This window comes from Amia ocellicauda, chromosome 9 (genome assembly GCF_036373705.1).
Source record: "Amia ocellicauda isolate fAmiCal2 chromosome 9, fAmiCal2.hap1, whole genome shotgun sequence".
NCBI lineage: Eukaryota > Metazoa > Chordata > Actinopteri > Amiiformes > Amiidae > Amia > Amia ocellicauda.
This window is the reverse complement of record NC_089858.1, coordinates 17,437,466-17,459,268: the sequence shown is the minus strand read 5'-3', so window position 1 is coordinate 17,459,268 and position 21,803 is coordinate 17,437,466. Positions and strand designations below refer to the sequence as shown.

The following is a 21,803-nucleotide window of genomic DNA, read 5'->3' as shown; positions in this document are numbered from 1 at the left end:
ACATTTTTTTATTTCAGAGCACTTGTTTTAGCAGTTGTCCCCTTAACTTGCTAAAACAGGCCGTGGATGCTGACAGGGCACTTTCTATAGAGAGCCATGTGCGCGGTTCAACAGTGGGTTTGTGAAGCCGGGTGTCAGCAGATCTGACTCAGCGCTTCAGCCCATTCAGCCGGCCTGCAGCACTGTGCACGGGGTCAGCTGACCCATTCGCGCTGACCTGCTGTTTCAGGGCAGGATCGGGCCCTGTGGGAGCCAGGCTGCATACTCACAGCTTCCTCTTTATTCCAACAGTGCTGTGTGCGTTTGATTGAATCTGGCTGAACAGGAACTGAATCAGCTGTAAACAGAGATGGGAATCAGGGGTTAGCACAGCGATCCAAGAGGCCTGCACTGATTTCTGCACAAATAGAACAGCAGGCTGACGTGAGGAACTGCACGTAGGCCTGAAACCAGGCCTCAAAACTAAGCCACGGATACAAATAATTTGAGATTCATTCATTTATTCTGCTCAGTTTAAATACCTTTCATCATCATGAATTCCCCATTGCTGTGTTTTCAGTGTATACACTCACCTAAAGGATTATTAGGAACACCATACTAATACTGTGTTTGACCCCCTTTCGCCTTCAGAACTGCCTTAATTCTACGTGGCATTGATTCAACAAGGTGCTGAAAGCATTCTTTAGAAATGTTGGCCCATATTGATAGGATAGCATCTTGCAGTTGATGGAGATTTGTGGGATGCACATCCAGGGCACGAAGCTCCCGTTCCACCACATCCCAAAGATGCTCTATTGGGTTGAGATCTGGTGACTGTGTGGGCCAGTTTAGTACAGTGAACTCATTGTCATGTTCAAGAAACCAATTTGAAATGATTGGACCTTTGTGACATGGTGCATTATCCTGCTTGAAGTAGCCATCATAGGATGGGTACATGGTGGTCATAAAGGGATGGACATGGTCAGAAACAATGCTCAGGTAGGCCGTGGCATTTAAACGATGCCCAATTGGCACTAAGGGGCCTAAAGTGTGCCAAGAAAACATCCCCCACAACATTACACCACCACCACCAGCCTGCACAGTGGTAACAAGGCATGATGGATCCATGTTCTCATTCTGTTTACGCCAATTTCTGACTCTACCATCTGAATGTCTCAACAGAAATCGAGACTCATCAGACCAGGCAACATTTTTCCAGTCTTCAACTGTCCAATTTTGGTGAGCTTGTGCAAATTGTAGCCTCTTTTTCCTATTTGTAGTGGAGATGAGTGGTACCCGGTGGGGTCTTCTGCTGTTGTAGCCCATCTGCCTCAAGGTTGTACGTGTTGTGGCTTCACAAATGCTTTGCTGCATACCTCGGTTGTAACGAGTGGTTATTTCAGTCAAAGTTGCTCTTCTATCAGCTTGAATCAGTCGGCCCATTCTCCTCTGACCGCTAGCATCAACAAGGCATTTTCGCCCACAGGACTGCCGCATACTGGATGTTTTTCCCTTTTCACACCATTCTTTGTAAACCCTAGAAATGGTTGTGCGTGAAAATCCCAGTAACTGAGCAGATTGTGAAATACTCAGACCGGCCCGTCTGGCAACAACAACCATGCCACGCTCAAAATTGCTTAAATCACCTTTCTTTCCCATTCAGACATTCAGTTTGGAGTTCAGGAGATTGTCTTGACCAGGACCACACCCCTAAATGCATTGAAGCAACTGCCATGTGATTGGTTGGTTAGATAATTGCATTAATGGGAAATTGAATAGGTGTTCCTAATAAACCTTTAGGTGAGTGTATAATATATTGTCCTATTGTACATAGTATAGCATAAGGATGCATTTAAGAGGCATTCAGTACTAGACACAGTCCAGCTTTGGTCTGCCTCCTGTAAGCATCTCTTCCACATCCTGTTAGGGGCTGAAGGGACAGTGATAACATGCTGGGGAATATCCAGCAGTCTTTGGCCACCCGTACATGCCTGTTACAGGACTGGATACAACCAGGTCTGCCTGCCTGCTTCATGTATAGTCTGGGACCTCAGAGCCTTTCCAACATGTCTCCACACTTCCCCCTGTGGCCAGTGGTTACAGAGCTGCTAGCATCTGATCAATACCTGCTCCAGTCATTAGCTTCCCTAATTACCTTCATTAAACAAGCCACAATAGTCATAACAGTGTGATCAATATTTAGCTTCAAAAACCCATGTCTGACATATATATATATATATTTTTTTTTTAAGCAGGTTCGTGTCTGCGGTAGACTTGTGTAAAACCCAACTGAACCCGATTGAGGTAAAATGACTGTGCCAAGGGTTTTCATCTCACCTTGTTCATGACCTTCTGCTGCTGGGTGTGGTTCTGTCTCAGGGAGATGATTTCCCTCCACAAGACTTCATTCTGGCTGCAAGACAGAAACGCCGTGAGCTCTCCTGGGCGCAGCGCACCATGCGGCACAGGCACTGCGGAGAGGGAGGGGTGCTGGAGCGGTGGTGACACAGCACCCCGTCATGTCTCATGTGCCACAAGGACCCCTCCCCCATTCACCGCACTGTTGTTATTGAAACAATCGAATGGCAAATTGCTAAACAAACAGAACAACTCATACAAAAAGGTTTAGCTGGCAACAGTGAATAAAAGGACCTTTAATTACTGAAAAGGTGCAGAGGTCTGTTTTAACCCTATCCAACCTTTTAATGATTTGGCTTTATTATTAAACATAATATGCCAAGATAGTAGGTAAGGGAGTACCATTCATAATATTATTATTATTATTATTATTAATAATTATTGATAATAATATTATTATTATTATTATTATTAATAATAATAATATCAGTAAATTCAGTGCTGCTCTTGAAGGGCTGTAGGAGTTTCACTGCACCTCAGCATCGTAACTTAATTAGATATATCGACATTTTGTATCAATCACAACCTTGTGTTATTGATTTAATCTGTAAAACGTTCTGTGGCAACTTTGCAAAGGGCACTATACCAAAAAAAACTGATTGATTGATTTACTTAATTTATGTAAATTGGCACAGTTTCCTTGTATTAAAAGCCTGCAGGACTACAGCTCTCCGGCAGCATTAGTGAATAAGGAGTGGATACCCCTGATATACAGACACACTGACAGATCACACGATATGTGGCTCTCAGTGCTGCTGCTTCCTCTCTTTTTGATCTTTAATGACATGGAGGTCCGTTGGCCGGCCCACTTCGATAGAGGACCTTTGAAGGCCAACGCGAGGACAAGCAGCACCGGGAGCCATGCCGTGCAGAGGAGCCACTGACTGTTTCATGTCCTGCATCTGGCACTCCATGTTCTCCTGCTGGGTCCGCAGCACCTGCACCTCGTACAGCAGCTTGCTCAGGTCCTCCTGCCGCACCTTCGTCTCCTCGCTCTTCACAATGGAGACCTGGGACAGACGGTAAAACAACACTGTTTTTCACAAGCCTTCGTCAATCCTCAGTGGTCAGCTAAAGTGAGATTGTGAGACTGGGGCAGAGCCGGGCCCGTTGGGAACTCTCTATTGCCCTTCCGCCTCCTTTCAAGATGCCTGTGAGGCCCAGTGCCCGTCTTGGTTTTGTTTAGACCACCAACAGTAAAAAGCTTGAGCTCACTTGGTGAGAATGGGCACACAGGGTGGCAGTGGTAGTGTGTCCTGAATGGGACCCGTGGGGCCCATGGGATAGAGGGGGGGCAGGCTGACCTTCCTCTTGATGTGCTCCAGCAGGTGCTCGTGCCCCTGCAGGAAGTAGAGGTGCTGGAACTCGGTGTCGTCGCGCTCCGGCTTCACCAGCCCGCTCTGCTCGATGTTCACCACCTTGCGGAAGCCGTCTGCAAGGGAGAACGGGAAGGGGGTCAGCCGAGGCACAGCAACACGCACACGCACACACAGGCACTGTCCTCACCATGTGCTCCCTGAAGCACAGCATGACAGTCACGCTGCTGTGACAAAGATAACAATGACAAAGACACACACACCGTCCTGCTGCATCAGCAGTTGTCATACTTACACATGTTCAACTGCCGGACGAAGCTTGCCATATTGTTGTGCTTGAAATATTTTGGCAGCACCTCCTTGGCAAACCTGCCCTGGTCAAACACATGGAAGCTTGTGCCAGTCTGGGAAGCCAACAAAAGCAAAAAGTATTAACAACCTTCTTCACTGTGCCTTGCTTTCTTTGTGATTACGTTTAAGCTTTTGGTTATAAAACCAAAACTTGATTTTATTTAATTTATAATTATCACTCAAGTGAACATGTGTTAAAATCTCAGGACAGTTGGGACAAATTTACCCAAGGCGTAAAATTATTAATATGGTTTAAAAAATTAAAATAAACATATATATCTATGTTCTAATTGATTCTTTGGGGTTAAGAGCTATAACCCTGATGGGATCACAGTCAAGGGTTTTATGTGTTGTCTTTCTGTGTCATCTTCACACAACCATTGAAACTAAGGTTGCATTCAGAGGTTCCTATAGACCTCTGGGTTCCAGAGCCAAACGCAATTACAACAATGGCTCTGCACCTATAGATTCCCTGACCGATACCATTATTATAAATGAGCCAACAATAACCAAATGTAAAATACTCTTCATTTCTCTTAAAACTGAAGTCTAAAGGAATAAAACAAGATGTAATCATACAGTAAATTGTATGAATTTCTGCTGCCCAAAAAGGTAGAAAATTAACAATCCAGCTCTAGGCTTAGTCAATAGATCAGTATCCCTGAATAGCAGCACAGGGAGACAGGACATGACCCGTGTACAAATCACCACAACTGTAACAGAAACCGAGTTAAATAAGAAAGAGAAAAAAAAACTAAACCTAAAAGGGATACAAAAGCTATAAAAGCACCAGAGGCCTAGTGGCCAGACTAGAGTTTAGGACAAAAATGTATTTAGTTAATATCCACAATAAGACCGATTTGAAGAGTTCTGGGCATATAAGAAGAGAGGGAACCCGATGTCGTGGGCCAAAGAGATAATACACAAGTGCTGAACAGAGCTAGGCCCAAAAATATTTTTCAGAATTTTCACGATGCTTCACAATTCACGACCTATGAACCACACACTGTTTGCGAATCGAGAGACATCTGTGCATAAATACAAATAAATACATGTATACATTTCTGTGTACAAAGGCTGTTAAAAAAAAGCATCATAGTTTAAAAACACACAGGTGGGTTAAAGCCCCTGATTCACTGCAGCATTTTTAGAAAGCCTCCACCTGGGAAAGTTAGGTACGTCCCCCTGGATGCTCCCTCAGTGCTGGATTAGGGATAAGCCTACAGCAGGGACAAGCAACTGGCAGGCCTCAACGGTCACAGGACTCTCTAAAACCTCTAAGACTTTCTAAAAACTAATATCTAAAACCTGCAGGAATTCAGGCCGGGCAAGCCGCTACAGCCCTGCCCATGGCTTTCCTCGGGTATCCTTTGATGCCAATTATTTAAAAAAAACTTTGTTAAAAAAAACACATTGTATTGAGATTGTTCACGGTACCCAGAGAAACAATGCAACACTGAACGTGCTTTCACTGCATCACTCGTCCTCTGCTATTCTTAGATCCACTTGAGTTCCCTAATTATTTTTCTGCTTTGTACCTCGAAGTGGACTAAATTATTTTAATATCTATGTTTTTTGAGAACAAGGCCAAAAAGGGGAGAGAGAGAGGGAGAGAGTGAGAGAGACAGTCTAATTTAAATAACGCTATTTCTAGCCCCATTACCTGCGATGACCAACTGCAGGTTTAATGTTGCACAGAGCATACGGAGACGACTGAAATCAAATGGTGTATCGAAATCCACACACAGCGGAGTCCCAGGGAGATTTGGGCCACGGAGTTCAATCAATGGGTTTCCTATTCAGACTAAACTCTGTGGAAGCCCTTGGACACTTGCAGCTGAGTAATAATAACAACAAAAAAATATATAAAAACAAGAGGTGTCAGCAGCATTTTTTGAACCAAGTATTAATTAGAATGAAAACAAGAACTGCCCTCGCTCATATTTACTTTAGAGATATGGTAGAGAGCAAGAACGGGCACAAGAGGGAGGTTGAAAGCTAATGAACGTCTCCGGCCGCTGGGAACACAGCCATGGCTGATGTGTTGTGTTCTGCACTGAGGAGAGAAGTTTACAAACCACCAGGCTCACTCCATCAAGCAGGATAGAAAGCAGAGTTTGTAATCGTATTGAGGGAGGGCAGAAACCATAGGAGCAATCTTCTGGCTCAAGTCTGCTGGTCTGGACTATCGACACTGTGCGGGGCGCTAGGAGTCACCAGCCACGGGGGCATCAGGAGTATCCATCTCTCTCCACCGAAGACTGGGGTCACACAGCTCAAACCAGCCAACAGAAACGCGCGGATAGGCACCACGGGGCACAGATTCAACTCATTAGTGCGCATCAAGGAATTTGAGAGCATCAGCTGCGAACTGGTGACTGACCCCAAACAAGTCAAAACTGTTCCTGCCAAATCACCAGGAAAGTAAAAAGTGTCTCCTTTTCAACAACATGAACTGCACCCCCGCAGCAGAATTCAAATGAAACTTTATAATTGGGAGTGAAAGAAACCTCACCTTTTGGATAAAAAATAAAAAAAACTGAACAGGTGTTTTGTTAAAAGACAGAAACCCTCTTTGTCCTTGTCCATATCCAAAGCAGAGAGCCTGGCACAAACGTTTTCTCTTTTACCTATACCTATCCTTACTCCCTAAGTAATGTAGTCACGGCTATTCGCGATCCGTGAAGATTTATTTAATCAGTAAGCCATCCTGATTGTGGCACTGCAACCTCAGTAAGTTAGTTTTTTTTTTAAGTTTCTTGTCAATTATAGAAATATACCCCACACACACTTAAATATATAAATAAAACAAACAACAATCACAATTCTCAGGCTACAGTCTTCATTCCTTCACAGTCGTTCTAAATTCCCAGTGCCTGACAGGACCGCGAGCCGGACCGGAGCAGCCGCAGAGTGTGGGGGGACAGGTACTCACTGCGCTCCAGCAGATCAGGTGGTTGGTCTCAGGATCCTCTACCAGCGTCCAGAGCTTGGTGAGAAACGCTGGGACGTTGCTGGTGTACCCTCCGTCCATGCCAAGAGAGTTGGGAGACTCCTGCATCACTGTCAATCCAGAAAATAAAGAAATAAAACCAGAAAGCGTGTCCTATTCCATCTCTGTGCCTGGGATCTGGCCCTGGTGTCGACTGAAGCTGACCTGCTCCTGATCCATATCACCCCTGCTAGCACCCTCCACAGTCAGCACAAAGCTCGCCACATCACCATACACGCCCCACAAAGGCCTGAATAACAGAACAATATAGGCCATCACAATGGTGTGAATAATGCACAGTCATGCCTAGCATAATACAGCACAGAGAAGCAGTGCTAACAGCTGAAAATGTACAACAGAATGCGTGGTGCAGGGCTGCGGATGCCATTTGTTCCAAGATTTGTTTTCAATTAACTGAGCCCTTTCAAATCCAGTTGACAACTCCCTGCAGCCGCTTTCTGCATGATTAACACCCTGGACTGGCCGTGGTGGAGCTGCACGTTGGTTGAAGCCGACATCAAAGGAAGAGGGGTTGGGTTGTCAGTTAAGGGAGACAGGGAAACATTTTATATAAATAAAGGCTCCCCAAACACTACCTGTAAAGATCATCCCATTCAAATATTACAGTTGTACTTGGGACTGACAGTTACAGTACAGGTTGAATTCATATAAAATTAAATTAAGTTATCAAAAAGGATTAAAAAAAACATTGGCACAGAAAATAATAAAACATAATTCTTAATCCTTTGTGTACATTTTGACTTGATTTCTCTTGGTTGCATCACAGTACTGCATCAAAACTGAATGAAGGTACAGTTTGATCTGAGACAACATAGAGGGGACACGTGACATGAAATACATCAGAACAAACATTGCAAAGATTTTTTTTTTTTTTTATTGTTATTAAAGTCAGAATTATAAATCCAGATGCTCTTTCACTGTAAATCAGAATTCCAACTCTAAACTTTACAAATCATTAAAAAACAAAACTAATAGAATATCACCAAAGAGGACATCAGCCACGTGTGGCTCCGATCCCAACTTATTCACTCTAAACACCAAGAAACAACACAATGAAACCGGCCTTCCCTTGATAAACCAGAATGATATTTTCCCTACAACTTAAAACCAAGTTTACATTCCCCCGAGGTCATCAATTTAAAAGAAAGCTCTTCACGGCATGTGCAAATTCACATCAGAAGTGTAACGGTTATATCTCATGATACTATTCAGGTGAAGGCAAAGGCAGAAGAAACAGCCTTTTGGAAGTGAAGTAAAACAGAATAGACCTGAAACGTACACGTGTGTCAAGTCACAGATTCATGATAACGGTTGAGCTACACAACCCACTGCCGTGTGGCTCTCCGGGGCCCGTTAGCTGCAGTGGTTGAAAATTGCACTACTAGTCAAAGAGAACTCTGGGTGGCGTCTATCCTAAGCACCCCTGCCAGCACTCAGCCCGACTGTGATCAAGTCATCATTATAATAATAAAAATATTAAAATAATAACAATAGTACTTTTAAATAGAAGTATGAATATTAGTATTATAACCAAGGATCCATGCTCTGAGTGCACGCATTTATTGTTTGAGCCACCCAGCATCCTCATTTGATCCTATTACAGAAAAACAGTGTTACATGAGAAAGGTAGGCAATTATAACAAAATATAATTTTAGAGGTTTTTATTCTATTATAAAAGTCTTTAGCTGTAACTGTTTATTTGTTTGTTTGTTTTTACCCCCTCCACACTTTTTCCATGGAAAAATAAAAACAAAACACACACACACAAAAAAAAGGCACACTGCAGAAGCACATTTCAGCAGGAAAGGTGCTTGTGGAAACAATGGCAGGCATTGTTGTGCAAAAGGTAGGAGGTGAAAATGTTGTGCAAGTAAACAGAAACTGGATTTTGCAACCCCTGCAGGCAGGAGCGAGAAGTGTCTGGTTCCTTCTCATCTAAGCACCGTGCATCGCCAAGGGTGAGGCTCCTTGACCGTCTTCAGGGTGTATCTCCACAGGTCTGGGCAGCTGGTGAGGAAGGCCTGCACGACGTCCCGCGACACCACGCAGTAGCAGTGGATCTCCCTCAGGCAGGAGCAGCGAAGGGCCAGGTCCACGAGGGCAGAGTTCAGTTCTTCGGAGGAGGTCGTCTGCAGCACCAGTCTCTCCAGCGTGCTGCAGTAGTTGTCGGCCACAAACTGGATCTCCTTCACCAGGTATGTGTACGTGATTAGCTCCAGGGTCTTGATGGGAATCCCTGGTTGCAAAATCTTTAGGATCTTCTTGGCAGGGAGGGTATGGTTGAGAATGACGTTGACACAGAGCGCGGGGTGCCTTTCGCACAGAGCTGTCCAGAACTCTTTGGAAATGGCCGGGACGTACTTGTCCGTGCGCTCGCAGTACAGCTCCAGCAACGCAAATGGACGCCTTTCTGGGTCCAGCAAAACACTCAGCACCTTTTCTGATAAGCTGGCGTAGAACACCCCGAGAACACGCAACTCTGGGCAAAGCATCAGCACCTCCTTAATGGTGTCTGTGGTCACGTTGCACACAAGGGTCATGTTATTGATGTACAGTTTCTGCAAGTTAGGGCTCCTGCTAGCAATGTTCCTAATCAGGGAAGCACTCAGCGTAAAAGGCATATCCCTGAAGTCAACCTCCCTGAGAGAGAGGCCACTGGTTTCATTCAGACAGACCCCTTCGATGCTCCTGAGGATATCCTCACCCGAATAGAACAGAGGGAACTCACCCGTGCAGCTGATGGAGAGGTTTTGGAGTCTGTTGTCTCTGTCGGTCGCGTAATGTAAAACCTTAATGGCCGTGTTGCGGTTTTCCACTTCTTTGGGTTGGTGGAGGACTATCTTCAGGTGCTTGACCTTCCTCAGCAGCTGGCAGAACTGTTGCAGACCGTGGTCCTCTGTGCCGAACTCACAGCTGCCAACAAGATGCAGGTTTCAGATACATATACATATACATATTATTACATACATAGATGTGTACACAGATCTGAGATAAGACTAAAGCTATAGAATGGATCCCAAGAGATTAAACCTGACCCAGAAGAGGAGCATGGAGAAGATGGGCAGATGAGATCTGAAACTGTGCTGGCGTGACCTGGGAAGGGGAGGCTGTGTGTATTATGTATGTGTGTGCAGAGTCACTTTTGAGTCACCCACCTGACCTCGGTGTAATACCACACAGAAGGGTAGGTCATGGTTTGGCACCATTTCCTACACACTAAGGATGCGCTGTATCTGTCACACAGGGGCAGGTAGGAGAAGATCTGAGCAAGAATCTCCTCTGGACACTCCATGATGCTTCTGAAGGGAGACAAAGGCCAGAGAGTTAAGGGTGGAGTACCAATACTTAAAACACTGAACAGGTGTATTATAGAATTATCACAAGGGTTTCTATAGAACTAGTAATTGCCCTATACAAAACACACACACACAAAGCCTCAAGCTCTAAAACAAGTGAGCATATTTCTTTATTTAAAGTTAGCATGCATCCAGGGAAAAATATGTAAAACGAGGAGCTGTAAAATACTACATTACAATTGTCTATTACCAAAAATACACTGATCAGCCATAACATTATGACCACTGACAGGTGAAGTGAATAACACTGATAATCTCGTTATCATGGCACCTGTCAGTGGGTGGGATATATTAGGCAGCAAGTGAACATTTTGTCCTCAAATTTGATGTGTTAGAAGCAGGAAAAATGGGCAAGCGTTAGGATCTGAGCGACTTTGACAAGGGCCAAATTGTGATGGCTAGACGACTGGGTCAGAGCATCTCCAAAACTGCAGCTCTTGTGGGGTGTTCCCGGTCTGCAGTGGTCAGTACCTATCAAAAGTGGTCCAAGGAAGGAAAAGCGGTGAACCGGCGACAGGGTCATGGGCAGCCAAGGCTCATTGATGCATGTGGGGAGCGAAGGCTGGCCTGTGTGGTCTTATCCAACAGACGAGCTACTGTAGCTCAAATTGCTGAAAAAGTGAATGCTGGTTCTGATAGAAAGGTGTCAGAACACACAGTGCATCACAGTTTGTTGCGTATGGGGCTGCGTAGCCGCAGACCAGTCAGGGTGCCCATGCTGACCCCTGTCCACTGCCGAAAGCGCCTACAATGGGCACGTGAGCATCAGAACTGGACCACGGAGCAATGGAAGAAGGTGGCCTGGTCTGATGAATCACAAGTTCAGGGTGTTGACTTGGCCTCCAAATTCCCCAGATCTCAATCCAATCGAGCATCTGTGGGATGTGCTGGACAAACAAGTCCGATCCATGGAGGCCCCACCTCGCAACTTACAGGACTTAAAGGATCTGCTGCTAACGTCTTGGTGCCAGATACCACAGCACACCTTCAGAGGTCTAGTGGAGTCCATGCCTCGACGGGTCAGGCCTGTTTTGGCGGCAAAAGGGGGACCTACACAATATTAGGCAGGTGGTCATAATGTTATGGCTGATCGGTGTATATTTAACATCTTCTTTAGTGTTTGTCCAATGAAAATGATTAAGTTTACAGCAAAATTAACACATTGTTTTCCCTGTAACTTATATCAGAGCAACTACAGTAAGACTTAAGTAAAAAGCACTGCATCGACTTCAGTGACTACCTGTTAGAGTTAATACAGTTACATCCAACGAATGCAGACCCAACTGTATGACTTCATTGTGTATCAACATAAACTTCCCTCATGAACAGTGCGGTTTATGGTAAATACCTCAAGCGTAAAAGTACAGTTTCTACAAAAATACTACGACAGGCTACTGTACTAAATAATTAATTAATTTATGCATGGATACAAATTAATCATCTCTACAAAGTTTTAAAAATCTTGCGTCATAAATAAAGCACAATAATGCTAAATACTTGTCGCGTTCGTATTCTCAATCATATACTTTATTTTAATAAACACGCCTGTGTTTTAGCAATATTGTTTACTTCCAGTACCTGACAACGCACAGCCACTCGTTAGCGATGTGACAGACGTCTGACAACAACAACAAGCAACTCCGAATGAAGTATCTCACAACACGACAATGCAATACATGCATTCATTTCGGTTTCTACATATACACTTAGTAGGCTACACAAGCATCAACAATCTGATTTGAGTTTGCTGACCTCCCCCTTACCGGCAAACGAAGCAACACCCCTCTCTGTCCCCTAAGCCCTCCTGCATCGCGAACCAGGAAGTGAGTTGTTTTTGTCGTCACGATCCGACATACACGTCACAGGCCTGCGCCAATCGGGAGGCAGGACGAGGAGGATGGGCGTTGTCCCAGACCAATGGCGTCATACCGAATGTGTGTGCATGTGTTTAGCATAAACGTAATACACACCGAAACTGGACAGATTGCTACAGTGTGTTATATGCAGGCTATATTTTAAAATGAATGTGTTTATGCCTTGCATTTATGAACACATACATAATAAAACAATATATATATATATATATATATATAATCATTTTCAAAGTGTGGGTGTGGCAGTGCAATTGATTAGGTTTAATATAATAATAATAATAATAATAATAATAATAATAATAATAACAGAAAATCACTGCCATCATCATCAGGATACATAATATTGTGCATGTCCAGTCCCTTTATGCTGTGAAAATAATCCACCCGAAATATCGGGTCATGTGACTTTCTGTACGCGTCTTTGCACGCCGTGTGCGAAAGTCCTTACCTTGAATTGTCGGCGTATGACAGCACGTTTGAAGCGGCTTTCCTCGTTCGACCACTTCCTGTTTGCGGGAGGCCGAGCTTTGAAGCGTCTTCTCGGCCACCTGGCACCGACACGGGGGGAAAGTCCGCCGGCGCGCCGCTCCCGGGCAGCGATTCCCGGGCCTGTCAGACAGGAAGCTGCGCGCCACCCGCTCGCACGGAGGTAAGACTGCTGCTGTAGCTGCTGTTTGTCACTGTTTAAAAGTCTGCTGTAAAACGTCTGTGTACCGAGTGTTTCCCGCTGTAGCAAGAGAAAGCTTTAGTTTCGAGGTCTGCTTTTTCGTTGCTGCTGCAGATTCAGTGTTGCTGATCTGGGTGAAGTGTGTCTGTGTCTCTGCTTTCTCATCCTTCACGCTGCATTAGGACGTTACTGGCTGGTGGAAATCAGTGGTTTGGCCGAATACGCACATGTCCGTGAACATGGCCAGTGTAAAATGTGATCTTATAAGATGTTCACGGTTTAGTTTGTATTAATCAGCCACCAGTTTCCTGTGCTGGTGGCGTAAGACATTGCTGTAGTTTTAGAAAAATCAAACCCATTTATGATTAGCCTTTAGAGCCGGGCCTTCCGTGTTTAAAATAGTGTACATTTAATCGCAGGTCAACACCCACAACAATGTTTAAATAGTACACAATTGCAAGTTTGGATACAATATTATAGACTAATTAAAAAACACAGTCCCATAAATGATTAGAGACGACTTTAAACGTTTTTTTTTTTTTTTTTTTTTTTTTTATTGATCATTTTGTTGATTTAAAAAGGAATTCCGGTTTGAAGTTTAACCCTTTATTTTTTATTTTTTTGTTATGAAATAATATATTATGCCTATTATGACTATAAAGGAAGCACCAATCATACATCTTCCCTCTGTACAGTGATTGGGACTCTGTACAGTGATTGGGACTCTGTACAGTGACTGGGACTGGGACTCTGTACAGTGATTGGGACTGGGACTCTGTACAGTGACTGGGACTCTGTACAGTGACTGGGACTGGGACTCTGTACAGTGATTGGGACTGGGACTCTGTACAGTGACTGGGACTCTGTACAGTGATTGGGACTGGGACTCTGTACAGTGACTGGGACTCTGTACAGTGATTGGGACTGGGACTCTGTACAGTGATTGGGACTGGGACTCTGTACAGTGATTGGGACTGGGACTCTGTACAGTGACTGGGACTCTGTACAGTGATTGGGACTGGGACTCTGTACAGTGACTGGGACTCTGTACAGTGATTGGGACTGGGACTCTGTACAGTGACTGGGACTCTGTACAGTGACTGGGACTCTGTACAGTGATTGGGACTGGGACTCTGTACAGTGACTGGGACTCTGTACAGTGATTGGGACTGGGACTCTGTACAGTGACTGGGACTGGGACTCTGTACAGTGACTGGGACTGGGATTAGGCACGCTGGGTGTAGCTGTGCAGCCTTGGTGAGTCACCTGGCACCCACCCTGATCTTTGGCTCCGTCACAAATAGTCTTTGCACAAAGTTCTCCCTCCCAGTTTAAGACTGTAGGCTACCCATAAACCAGATAGGGGGAAATAATGTTGTGTGGTACAATAAGTACACCAAGTAAAACCAAGTACATTTACTGTGTACTTAACCTTAGTTCCTTTTATTGAAGGATGTCTTTGTACACAGGTTTTTATTACAATTTTGTGAGTTTGGTTTCAATAAATAGTTCAAGGCAACATAACGTCTTTTAAAATCTTGGGACTTGAGTTATATGCAGTAAGATATTACACTGCCAGTATAGTAAGCATTGTATCCTTGCCTTTTTACTTTTCTTAAGGAAAGGTAAAACCTGGTGAGATTTATACAGATATTCACAGATCTGTGTAGTAGGTTTGTAGCTGAATAATATTTCCCTTTAGAGGTTGGTATGGTATATTACCTGAGAAGACCTTTGCACCTGTGAAAATGTGAGCCACACTCCGACCCAGCACATTTATTAAAATTATTACTAAAATAATAATAATAATAGCTTCTGTTATAATAGCCTTCAGAATGCTGGATATGTATGTATCCAATAAATCCGCTTTATACATGTATTTTAAAATATTAATTTGTATTCTTCTTATGGATGTGTTTATTTGTGCAGGGAGCCATGTGGTTTTAAAGAAGAACAAACTTGGCATTGAAGTGGCCACACAGTAATGCCCAGTCATTGGATACAATGGACGGAAAGGTAACTGCACAGAGAGAGGGAGAGGGAGAGGGAGGGAGAGGAAGGGGAAGGTGGGAGCTCTTCTGTTCAAAACAGAAAGATGTCACAACAAATGTATAACACCAAGGGAGGAACAGGTCCTGGTACACCTGGTCCAAAAACTGAACTCACAGCCCATAATTTCTGTAGGACCATGTAATCTGTTGCCAGCAGAAGGAGGCTTTTCCTGTTATTCTGGGCTATATAGAGTACATTTCATATAATAATCCCAATGAAGTCAATGTGACAGTCTCTGACTTGTTCTGGTTTTTATCTATATGTTTTTTTCTCCAGAAACTGATGTCAAACTGTGGGTCTGGGTCATGGACCGGGAGTGTGTTTCTGTTCCTTCAGTCTGATTCTGCACATATCGATCTGCTAGACTTGTACAAAGAAGACGACCAGAAATTCAACATTTTCAAAGCTCTCAAGCTAGCACTATCAGGTAGGTATGTGTGTGTGTGTGGTGGGGGGCATAACCGCAAGAGAGAGAGTTCTACACTCATTTCAAACGGAAACTTCACTACCCCACTCTAGTGGCAAATTTTCGATGCCTCGCTGGACAGTAGTTGTCAGTGTGTGCGAGGTGCCTGATGTCTGCCCAGTGTAAATAATGATGTTCCAGATTTGGAATTTCAGATTGGCGTTTGAATTGAAAACAGGCCTTGCTTCGCCGAAAAAATAGACAGATGAGCTTCTTACACGTACAGCAAAAAACAATGTAAAAGCAACAGCAAGGCTTAAGAATTGAAATGGGAAGTCTGGCGCACCCTGGTAGTACCCAAAGTGCGCAGTGGGAGAGGGAGGAGCCTGCTGAGGGTGCCAGGTGCAGGTGGAGGGGCGGGCGGGGGAGTGTTTACAGAGCCCCGAGTAGTGTGAGTCTGTGGATTCTCTTTTTGGTACTCACGTTTTCCTTACACCTCTTCTTCCTTCAGATGCTGTAGGGGGCTTGGAGGGGTATGAAGTCTTGAAAGTGCATGATGCCCAGCCCAGCTTGGGGGTCCTGATTAAGTTCGTGGAGGAGGCGAAGTGCAGGAGGTTCCTGCAGAGCTATAGCAGCGGGTCGGTGCAGCAGTTTTTCGGTCAGCACCTGAGCCACCTGCTGCCAACCGAGGAGGAGATCCCCATTACCACCCAGCTCAAGGCCGGCAGTGAAACCCTGGATGACTTTCTCAAAGACGAGGACCTGTGTCTGCAGCACATCCACCGGGAGCAGGTGAGACGGCGCTCTGCATTCTAGTGCAAAGTTCCTCCTAATGTCAAGTGAAATAATAAGACGCACAAAAGTGGCCCAAAGTGCCTTGTTGTTGAATTATGGTGGATACCTTAAACTAGCTGCAATTCGCTCTCTCAAAATGCAACAGTATCTAATTTCTAAATGGCTAATGGCAGTGCTATTTGTTTCTGTTACAATTAAAGACCACCAAGATGCATTGAAACTTGCAGTAAACGGCAGTATGTGTTGGAATGGTGTTTCACTGTTTTCGTACAGTAAACATGACAGCTTAAAGTGTTGTGCAACTCAGTTGTTAGGGGAACAAAAAAACCTGTTAATGGTGTTGATACAAATTAAATGCAGAACTCAGAGTGTCGACCCAGAAATATTTCTTTGCTGTTTTTTTGTTCTTTTCTCTGAACATAATTTAATGTCCACCTTACTCATATGTGTTGCTGAGGTTGTTGCTAAGCAGCAGATAACAGAGCAGAACACAGAGCTCTCAGAAACTCCATGACGACTCTTCACGAGGAGATGAAGGGCTTTGCTCTGCGAGCTCCTTTGCAGAACCCTCTGTGTGTCATCCCGGTTAACGGACACACCTGTCCTTTCTTCTGCCTGCAGCCCGATCGGCTGAGGGATGATGAGGTGTCCGAGCTGGAGCAGAAACTGCAGAGTCTGCTTGTGGGCGAGCGGGCCCCTCAGGCCTCCATTTCACTGGTGAAAGACCCCACATTGGCCCCTAACTGTTTCTACTTCCAGAGCAGAGTTTTCGGTAAGGGACTGTGTGTGTGTGTGTGTGTGTGTGTCTGAAGCAGGGTTGCATAGAGTAGCTGTGGCGAGAAGGAACTATTTCCTTAATATATATAAAATATACCCTCCCCTTGATTTTCAGCTGTGGGTAACAGACCTCTGAACCCAGCCGGCTTTGCTGTGTGGGACTGTAGGTCCGCAGCTATCATAAGGATGGTAAATCCTCACTTTCTTGGTAGAGGAACAATTAAGAGGCAAATTCAAAGAGTAAAACACAAACAGATTACCATATCGTTTTCTTTTTCTAACTGTAAATCCAAGGCTTTACCCAGAGAGAGATGCTCTGCTTGCCTCCCATAGTAGGCAGCCCAGGGATGTCAGAGCTAAATTGACTAGATGTTGTTCCTCACTGATATGGGGAATAAGCTCACCTTACCTTTAATAATTGTGGCTAATCCAGCTTGTGCGATGCTTCTCTGTGGTTGAAGGAAACGAGGCAAAGTCTTGGCTGTCAAGTATTTGATCCCCTGCTGATTTTGTACGTTTGCCCAGTGACAAAAAATGATCAGTCTATAATTTTAATGGTGGGTGTATTTTAACAGTGAGAGACAGAATAACAGCAAACAAATCCAGAAAAACGCATTTCAAAAAAGTTATAAATTGATTTGTATGTTAATGAGGGAAATAAGTATTTGACCCCTTTGACTTAGTACTTGGTGGCAAAACCCTTGTTGGCAATCACAGAGGTCAGACGTTTCTTGTAGTTGGCCACCAGGTTTGCACACATCTCAGGAGGGATTTTGTCCCACTCCTCTTTGCAGATCCTCTCCAAGTCATTAAGGTTTCGAGGCTGACGTTTGGCAACTCGAACCTTCAGCTCCCTCCACAGATTTTCTATGGGATTAAGGTCTGGAGACTGGCTAGGCCACTCCAGGACCTTAATGTGCTTCTTCTTGAGCCACTCCTTTGTTGCCTTGGCTGTGTGTTTTGGGTCATTGTCATGCTGGAATACCCATCCACGACCCATTTTCAATGCCCTGGCTGAGGGAAGGAGGTTCTCACCCAAGATTTGACGGTACATGGCCCCGTCCATCGTCCCTTTGATGCGGTGCAGTTGTCCTGTCCCCTTAGCAGAAAAACACCCCCAAAGCATAATGTTTCCACCTCCATGTTTGACGGTGGGGATGGTTTCTTGGGGTCAATCCTCCTCCTCCAAACACGGCGAGTTGAGTTGATGTCAAAGAGCTCGATTTTGGTCTCATCTGACCACAACACTTTCACCCAGTTCTCCTCTGAATCACTCAGATGTTCATTGGCAAACTTCAGACGGGCCTGTACATGTGCTTTCTTGAGCAGGGGGACCTTGCGGGCGCTGCAGGATTTCAGTCCTTCATGGCGTAGTGTGTTACCAATTGTTTTCTTGGTTACTATGGTCCCAGCTGCCTTGAGATCATTAACAAGATCCTCCCGTGTAGTTCTGGGCTGATTCCTCACTGTTCTCATGATCATTGAAACTCCACAAGGTGAGATCTTGCATGGAGCCCCAGACTGAGGGAGACTGACAGTTATTTTGTGTTTCTTCCATTTGCGAATAATCGCACCAACTGTTGTCACCTTCTCACCAAGCTGCTTGGCGATGGTCTTGTAGCCCATTCCAGCCTTGTGTAGGTCTACAATCTTGTCCCTGACATCCTTGGACAGCTCTTTGGTCTTGGCCATGGTGGAGAGTTTGGAGTCTGATTGATTGATTGCTTCTGTGGACAGGTGTCTTTTATACAGGTAACGAGCTGAGATTAGGAGAGTCCCTTTAAGAGAATGCTCCTAATCTCAGCTCGTTACCTGTATAAAAGACACCTGGGAGCCAGAAATCTTGCTGATTGATAGGGGATCAAATACTTATTTCCCTCATTAACATGCAAATAAATTTATAACTTTTTTGAAATGCGTTTTTCTGGATTTGTTTGCTGTTATTCTGTCTCTCACTGTTAAAATACACCTACCATTAAAATTATAGACTGATCATTCCTTTGTCAGTGGGCAAACGTACAAAATCAGCAGGGGATCAAATACTTTTTTCCCTCACTGTATGTGTCATGGATGAGACCCAGCTGCCCCTTTTACATGAACCATAGGCCTCAGTGAAAGCCGTGAGTGTGAAGTCGGGGGTCGGGGGATTGTGGACTAATTGGAAAGCCTGGATGTGTTTTGTTAATAACGGAATCCACACGCGCCCTGATTTTCCCACTCCTTCATGCTAACCTTGCTGCAGGATTAAATTTAGCTGCATCTAAGCAAGAACATACTCGTGCAATTTATATGCTGCCTGTGGGCCCAGTCTGTGCGCAGTCAAGAGCTGCTGATGTGTTTTTTCCTGAGCAGAGTCTTCGCGCTTCCATACATCCAGACTGACTTAACTGTGGTGTCATATGATCTGTTCACACTGGTTGGACTGGAGTGAGATGTGTTGAGGGAATTCGGCCAGTCAGCAGGCCAGGGAGATCTGAGGCTCACCCAGGGCTCCTTCACAAATCAGCACTGCTGTCAGTGGCTGTAATACCAGCTAATAGACTTAGCTGTCAGTCAGCACTGCCAATACTGCTGGAGTGCTGAAGAGAGATTTAGCTCATTGTGTCATTGCATCCATCTGAGGCAGATTCAAAATAACTCATCGTGTCTTTCAGTCAAATTCTTTGTCTGCTGAGAACAGTGTCTGTGCTTTTATGGGTGACAAGTCTGTTTTTTCTTTTTTCTTTCTTTCTTTCTCTTCGTTTTCCATCCTTCTTTCTGTTACTCAGAGCAGAAGGTGTTAAGCTTGTCTCTAGGCAGATTCCCGTTAAGGGAACCTACATAGACGGAACTCATGCGTCTTTTGAATGCCGTCGGCAAAGCTGACGTCATCTTTTTTCACGGCTGTGTTTCAGACGACAGGCAGCTAACCGTGGCCGACCATCAGTGCTTCGCCAGCAACGTGGGGAAGGACTGGAAGAAAGTGGGCCGCTCCTTGCAGAAGAGCTGCCGGGCATTGGCGGGATCGGCCATTGACAATCTGGCCTACGAGTACGAACGCGAGGGCCTGTACGAGCAGGCCTACCAGCTGCTCAGCAAGTTCATGCAGGCCGAGGGCAAGGCTGCCACCCTGAGCCGCCTCATCACCGCTCTGGAGGAGAACAAACTTGTGGGCATGGCTGAAATCATGTTGAAAATCCAGCCCACAGAGTGACAGCAGAATCTCCAGACTCTTAATTTTCTCTCCATGTCCCACCCTGTCTCCCTGCAAATTTGTTTTACTATTGTTATAGTTTTGTTTTTACTTTTTAAGAAAAACAAACTTCCAAGCATTAGCTGTTTGAGTCACAACATCATAGGCCAAATGTGTCTTGCTTTTATAAAAAACAAACAAAACCCCAAAAATCGTACTCAGAGTACATTTCACATGTGAGACATGTAGAGCTGAGATAATAAGAGGATCCTGTGTGTGTGAGAGAATGTGTTGGTGTCTGTATATCTGTGAGTCTGTGTATGTTGGTGTTGTTGTCTGTGTGTGTAGGTGTCTATGTATGAGCATGTGTCTGTGTGCATGTGAGAGTGTTTGTGTCTGTATATGTGTGAGTGTCTGTGAGAGTATGTTGGTGTGAGTGTGTGTGTGTAATAACGTCATCAGAGTCTCTTGTGCAACTGCTTGCTTGGAAAACCTGAAGTGGCTCAGGCTACTGTCCTGCTGCCTCAGTATTGACCCTGTACACACGTGCATTGCGTGTGCTGTCTTCTCCTTACAGCTTTGCCTGCATATCAGGAAAGGTTGTTTAAAATTGCAAAAGCTGCAGTGGATTAGTCTTTGTACTCCAGGGTGAAAACCAAAGAGTTTTAAGAGAGAGAATATATTACTGGTTATTAACAGCATACTTTTTCCATACTTAATAAGGAATTCAAGGTGGGCTTTCTTGAGTACCATACAGGTCAAATTTGGGGAGTGCTTAGGATATTGTTGTCACATGCACACTTTACACTTTGCACTTTTACATTCTTGCCATAAAAGCCTGTAGCTCTTGCAACATTGCCATGGGACTCTTTGTAGCCTCTCGTATCAGGCTCCTTCTTGCTTGGTCATCCAGTTTAAAATGACAGACTGATCTAGGCAGGGTCTTATAGGTGCCATACATCTTTCACTTAATAATCGCCTTGACCAGGTCCCAAGGGATATTCAAATATCCTACATTGTTATTTTATTATTGTTTTCTTAAATGCTGCAAAATTGTCCTTGTTTTTTTCCATTTCCACTTTGCTAAATGTATATTATCCAACCAATAGACTGTTGTACATCTTATAATTGGGAGGGTATTGGGAAGGGCTTTGAACTGTATCACCTCTGAGGTTGAGGTTATTTCCCTTGTAAAAATGCACTGATGCTCCTAATGATTTTGTTTTAATATCAGGCCAAGGCTGACTTCTGGTGCTAAGGATAAATCTAACCCATGAAGAACAATCATGAAGTATACCTGCACTTTTCACAGCTTCTGGGTGTTTTTTTTCTCTTCTGAACTATTCTGAATGGAGAATCCTCATCTTTCAAATTGAGCTCTGGGTGTTTTAACATGTAAGCTTTCCTGCACCCCAATTCTGTCACCCCAACAGTGGCAACTGCCTGGAATGTTGGGTCCACTGTTCCATGCCTGTTGGTCCACATATATCAGCATTAAAAATAATAAAAAACAGAAAACCAATCTCATTGCAGAACCTGCTCTTTATATACAAGACATTGTGATCAAGGAGCTTTTGGTAAAATATTCATATTTTCCATGAAGACAAAATAAAGTCATTTTTCGTA

The 21,803-nt window shown here is 44.4% G+C and overlaps 2 protein-coding genes across 3 annotated transcripts in view; one reads left to right on the top strand and one right to left on the bottom strand.

Annotated features, from left to right (window-relative positions):
- The window catches only part of LOC136758833 (heat shock factor protein 4), a 19,493-nt gene extending 6,610 nt beyond the window's left edge, over nucleotides 1-12,883 (bottom strand). Inside the window, exons 1-9 of one of the 2 annotated variants that reach the window (XM_066713526.1) lie at nucleotides 12,757-12,883; nucleotides 10,234-10,377; nucleotides 9,807-9,991; nucleotides 7,000-7,127; nucleotides 4,009-4,117; nucleotides 3,702-3,829; nucleotides 3,283-3,407; nucleotides 2,317-2,392; nucleotides 270-337 (exon numbers count right to left, since the gene is read on the bottom strand). In XM_066713526.1, coding sequence (XP_066569623.1) covers nucleotides 270-337; nucleotides 2,317-2,392; nucleotides 3,283-3,407; nucleotides 3,702-3,829; nucleotides 4,009-4,117; nucleotides 7,000-7,127; nucleotides 9,807-9,991; nucleotides 10,234-10,370 — 956 coding nt within the window. In that variant the 5' untranslated portion in view covers nucleotides 10,371-10,377; nucleotides 12,757-12,883. Of the gene's footprint in view, nucleotides 1-269; nucleotides 338-2,316; nucleotides 2,393-3,282; nucleotides 3,408-3,701; nucleotides 3,830-4,008; nucleotides 4,118-6,999; nucleotides 7,128-9,806; nucleotides 9,992-10,233; nucleotides 10,378-12,197; nucleotides 12,272-12,756 lie in introns of those variants that run through there. The other variant, XM_066713525.1, reaches the window with a different exon arrangement.
- Nucleotides 12,809-21,803, top strand: tradd (tnfrsf1a-associated via death domain). The gene is made up of 6 exons (XM_066713531.1): nucleotides 12,809-12,957; nucleotides 14,905-14,991; nucleotides 15,304-15,454; nucleotides 15,945-16,225; nucleotides 16,850-17,000; nucleotides 19,900-21,803. Exons 2-6 carry the CDS (start codon nucleotides 14,980-14,982, stop codon nucleotides 20,196-20,198), a joined length of 894 nt encoding a protein of 297 aa, XP_066569628.1. The 5' UTR covers nucleotides 12,809-12,957; nucleotides 14,905-14,979; the 3' UTR covers nucleotides 20,199-21,803.

Bases quoted from the DNA above. Each gene is read 5' to 3' on its own strand.
- tradd (XM_066713531.1), top strand. The intron at 15,455-15,944 runs GTAGGTATGTGT...TTCTTCCTTCAG, and splicing joins TCTCAAGCTAGCACTATCAG to ATGCTGTAGGGGGCTTGGAG. The intron at 17,001-19,899 runs GTAAGGGACTGT...GCTGTGTTTCAG, and splicing joins CTTCCAGAGCAGAGTTTTCG to ACGACAGGCAGCTAACCGTG.